Source organism: Acipenser ruthenus, chromosome 6 (assembly GCF_902713425.1).
Source record: "Acipenser ruthenus chromosome 6, fAciRut3.2 maternal haplotype, whole genome shotgun sequence".
NCBI classification, from domain to species: Eukaryota; Metazoa; Chordata; class Actinopteri; order Acipenseriformes; family Acipenseridae; genus Acipenser; species Acipenser ruthenus.
Genome location: NC_081194.1, coordinates 49,392,968 through 49,398,361, shown reverse-complemented (window position 1 = coordinate 49,398,361; position 5,394 = coordinate 49,392,968). Strand labels below are relative to the sequence as shown.

Sequence of the window (5,394 nt, the reverse complement as noted above, 5' to 3'; positions counted from 1 at the left end):
GTCTAGACCCAGTGCTCTACTGGGAGATGGGGTTTGATTTTCTGACTGTAATGCTGTGGATGGAGAGGCAGAGAGAGTTGTAACAGTGTCATTGAAATAGCAGTTAATACTGCAGATGAAAACGATATAACCCATTGGTAATTTGAGGGATTATGGTTGGCAATATAGGTTGATAGAAGTGGAGCAGTGAAAATAATTACAGAAGTACCTCCAGCTTCAGGGTTGCTTCTAATATGTAATGTACTGTCTTGAAAATGAGATTATGACGATTACATTGTAGTCACAATAAAAAAAAAATGTACCTTTTAGTTTTGTCGATTTCATTTTTTGCCTATGGTTTAACTCATTAACTCATATCAGCAAAGTAAAGTAAATCAGAAAAATCTGAATTACCATGGATTCAATGTTTTTTTTTATGCCTAACTTAAAAGCAATTCAGAATTGTTGGAGGCTAATAAAATGGGTACAATTCTAAAATAAATCAAAGATATTTACTTTCTTTACAATGTCTCTCCGTGGATATATAGATTTACTAATATAATCAAAACATTTATGATTATTATTTTTATTATTATTATTATTGAAGCGTACACCCCCTGAATAATGAGACAACACACTTAGTTGATTTTTTTTTACTACAATAAACACATGTTTTAAATACATATATTAATATACAATTAATGAATAACAATGTACACCAATATATACAAATAAGGTTTTCATCTTCAAAAACATACAAATAGTACATAATGTGCTGTTCATGTTTTCAACAAATATCTTCTTAAGAACATTTTAACATTTCAGGTAGACAGGACTAAACAAAGGCAACAACAGCCACAGCTGGTTACATTCACACAGCACATCCACATGTAGACCAAACACCACTATGTTTAATAAACATGCAGTTAACACTTTTTTTATTATTATTTTTTTTTATTTCAGCCTTATACAATCTACCTCTTCAGTCACAGGCATCCCAGAGGTTCTGAGGTCCAATTCGTCACCGGTTTTGTTGGAGACATAAGCGGACCGCCACCTCAAGAGGACTATCTTCTTTAAATACTTAACAGTGTTATTCTTTACACTTACAAAACAAAAGGTGTTGATCATACTGTTGCTCATTGCAATGCACTCAATAATGTAGAAGACAATCAAGGAGTTCTTGTCTCTTGAGATGATTGTGGGATAAAAATCCCGCAGGATTGTGTAGCCATAATAAGGGGCCCAGCAAAGAATATAGGCAGTCAAGATGCCTATGAGAACCAATACTGTTTTTCTTCTGCAGCGAAGCCTCTTCCTAATCTGGTCAGTTTGAAATCCAGGAACGCTTTTGAACCACAGTTCCCGAGAGATCCTGGAGTAGCACATGGTCATTATCATGACTGGGCCAACAAACTCAATTCCAAAAATGAAGAGAAAGTATGACCGGTAGTATAGCTGCTTGTCAACTGGCCAGATCTGCGCACAGAAGATTTTGTTCTGGCTTCTGCCATGTGAAAAATTGGTCTCTGATGCAAAATAGGCAGATGGGATCGAGATTAAGATGGGTACAATCCAGACCCCGGTGATGAGGAAATAGGCTGTTTGATACTTCATTCGGGGCCTGAGGGGGTGAACAATAGCTAGATACCTGAAAAAAATTGGTAAAAATGTAAAAAATTATATTTCAAGCCTGATTTAGGAACTAGTTTATATTGTGTAACAAAAAAATCTGTATAATCCCCTGAAGTAGCTAATTATGCAAGGAAAACATATTGAGCTGTCATCCCCAGACTTACATCTTCTAGTCATTCCTAACATACCACATAATGAAAGATAAACTGTAAGAAGGTGAAGAGCCAGGAGACTAAACAGGGCATAGAGAACATACAACAGTATAGTACCAAAACCATTTAAGGCCAAATGAAGACTCTTGGTATTGTGAAATAGTTGGAAATGTAATGTGCATGGAATAGTTTGGCCACATAGACAATAACTGTAGTTTATTCAAACTGAACATTTATAGTTAAAGTCAAAAGTCAAATAAAAATGATTAAGAAAGCCAATAAAGATTATTTTTGTGGTCGGATACATCTTAAATCACCTTTCTTTGTGAGACAGCATACCCCCTTTACCGCCCCATCTCTCCCCTAGAGAGGACAGCGATGGGGAGTCTCTTGAAACACAAGATAAGTGCAGGTAAATTCAGCAAGTGAGAGGTGGAGATTAATTTTGACCATGCAAATTTGATCTCTCATTGTTAAGGAAAATGTAAGATATTGTACATGCAGCCGTGCAGATGCATATCTATCTATCTATCTATATATATAATGTTCCTACTCCAGTGCCCCAACCCCCCTGCATCAAGAATGATCTGTTTTACAATAATGCACACCAGTCCCATTTCAAACCACTTCAACGAATGCATATTATCCATAATCTATACATCTGTGGGCAGTTGTTACGGCAATTGGCAATTTACTAGTTTTGCCACATCAACAGTTTGACATTCCTTTCACAAAAAAATTAAATAAAAAGCGATCTACCGTTACAAAATAAAGGCCTTGATAAATATAGCCTATTGTTTGGTAAATGCTGGAGTCTTTGCAGATTGATGACATTGGGGTCAATATTAATGATCTTTATACTGTCACTCTAAAAAATCAATTTTACTGAGTTTATGTTAACAGGGGGATCATTAAAGTGCACCATTCAGAAAACATCTGCACGGTATAGCGTTAAAGGTTTAGATAATTTAAACAGACCCCACTATGAACAGAAGTCAAAAATGGTTTGAGATTAAGGGTTTAAGTAATCTTTGATAGTAACAGTGTATTGTTGTCTTTCCTGAAGAAAGTGACACTACAGTATATTCCCTTAAAGTAAAATAAATTCACTTACCTGTCTACTGCAATAGCCAAGAGGGCATTGGTGGAGACGTAAAGAGACACCGTTCTGAGGTAATTTACAGCGGCACAAAGCATTAGTCCATGTTTCCAGGAAAGTTGCCTCACAACATAATAATCCACTAAAAATGGACAACACACAATTGCAACAATGAAATCTGAAATGGCCAGATTAGCTATGAGGAGGTTAGTTAGATTTCTCAGTTTTTTGTATCTAGCCAGTGTAGCAATAAACAAAAAGTTACCAATGCCACACACCAGCATGATACATATTAAAACCACACCAATTACAATAGTGGCAGCAAAAAAGGGCTTGCCTTGGGTTGTGTCCATCATTTCGTCTTCTGAAACATCATAATTTAGATCACAGTGAAACATGGGATAAGGAATGTTTCTGGAAAGGAATTCTTCAGGCAATGTGTACACAGCAGCAAAATTGCTACAGTTATAGTCACCCATGTCTCTGCCTTTAGGATTTTACTTTTGGTACACTGAAAGTTTATGGAAGCAAAAATCAGACTGCTTTATCAGTCATTAGTATGAGACTATTGGGATGAATTTCTTCAGATGTTCTGATCGGTTTCCTATTTTCATTCAGCCATATGGTCTAGACTAGCATATCCATGCCTGAAATATAAAATACAGAACAATAATTACAGTATTTAGCTATAGTCTTACACATATTTGTACCAACACATTCAATGTGTGTGTTCAATTCTAAAAAGAAAACTTTGGGGCAGTGTTAATTCAATAATAATGAATTTTAAAAAAAGATAAAGAATCAATTTACACTGAAAACAAGATTTTTTTTTTTTTGTGGTTCATACTGGCTTATTCTTAATCAATCAACCAATCAATCACCTGTCTAATTCAAATGATTATTGACCAAGACTTTGCATTGATTTTAGATTTTATGATTTATCTTTTTCTTTTAATTTGTGTTTCTTCTAAGTAGAATACAATACATTTGTGCTCACTGAATCCTTAAGAATTCCAGTAAAGAAGGTGTTCCAACAAATGAACTAATTCATATTCTGGTAATATACCATCGATCTTCTTCACTTTGAAAGGCTTTTGTTGCTTTCTTTAAATTAAAAAATGCATATAGACTAAGCATATATATATATATATATATATATATATATATATATATATATATATATATATATATATAGACAGATAGGTAGATCTTGCTTAATAATAAGTACATATGAATTCAATTAAAATATCATACCAGAAACATCTGAATAGCTTATTCTTTCAAGCTGAGTTTTTATTAATGACCTTTCTAGTTATAAACAGCTACTAAATCCCAATGAATAACAGTAGAATACCATATGAATATCAGACCCAATATAATTTAACATGTTTGTAAAATGTGGTGTTCGAAAGCTGAAATGTAGTATAGTTGGATATTTGACTGCAATACCGCAATACGTATTACAAAACAAACAAACAAACAAACAATAAATAAATAAATAAAAACACAGATACACGTATTCGTATGAGTAGCCTAATATCACTGGGGGGAAAAAAACCCACAGATTTTATCCATAAAATACACATACAATATGCATTGAGACTTACATCTACTGTCCGAAGTAAAGAAACAGTAATGGCAACTTTTAGTTTTGTAAAATAAATGGATACTGTTCTATTAATAGTACTTAAAATTAATGAGATTATCTTGGAATATCAAAGTGTTAACAGAAAGACAATAGTGTGCAATAACTCTAAACGTTATATCTGATTATTATAACAATATAACAAACAAAACTACAACAAAAAATCTTGTCATGCATTTTTACAGTTTTCTTTTACCGTTTATTTTTACTTAATTTCCCTTACATTTGAACAATATATTTAAAAAAAAGTACGGTATGCAATTTAGAGAGTCCATTAGTTACATATTAAGAGTCTAAATGACAATTGTTTTTTTACATGAAAACGTTTTATTTCAGACAAACATCCTTAAAACTATCGCACCAAACTTATTAACCTTACAAAATGGTATTAAACCTACCTTAAATTGCATTTTATTCTAAGTATCCTTTGTTATGTTTTCTTAATATGGTAATTTACCAGGACAGTCCGGACAGTCGTAATCTTGTATGCAGCTGACAGTTTCCTCCTTGAAGTAAAACACTTGCAGAATTGACAACAAAGCTCAGACTGTGTTTCTGCTGTTTTCTTTTGGTTTTAAAGGTGCATTCAGTTCCTCCCTCTAGTGGTGATTGCTCACAGAAAGAAAAAAAAAAAAAACCCTGACGCAAATCAATTCCCGTGTTAAAGAGACACTTCATAATTGTGGAAAATTCAACATCCTTTACTTTAATAGCCTGACTATCGAAGTCGAAAATATGCGTACACTATTTTACTCTTTGTTGTGCCTGTACATTGTTTAATTCCTCAAGAAGAACATGGAACATTGTTTAATTACTCAAGAAGAACATGGAACTTTTCCAGGGAACTTGGTAAGGCATTTTAATTTTTTAATGCTTTAATATAA

The 5,394-nt window shown here is 33.4% G+C and overlaps 1 protein-coding gene across 2 annotated transcripts; it reads right to left on the bottom strand.

The window, feature by feature from the left end:
• Positions 1-479: 479 nt before the first annotated feature.
• Positions 480-5,083, bottom strand: LOC117411607 (prokineticin receptor 2-like). Of its 2 annotated transcripts, none has more exons than XM_034019276.3 (3): positions 4,909-5,083; positions 2,881-3,512; positions 480-1,630 (listed from the first exon to the last, which is right to left on the bottom strand). In XM_034019276.3, the coding sequence occupies exons 2-3, from the start codon at positions 3,342-3,344 to the stop codon at positions 934-936; spliced, it is 1,161 nt and encodes a 386-aa protein (XP_033875167.2). In that variant the 5' UTR covers positions 3,345-3,512; positions 4,909-5,083; the 3' UTR covers positions 480-933. The 2 variants fall into 2 exon arrangements, with proteins under 2 accessions (XP_033875167.2, XP_058881441.1); XM_059025458.1 differs by having other exon boundaries at positions 4,968-5,078.
• Between the last annotated feature and the right edge of the window lie 311 nt (positions 5,084-5,394).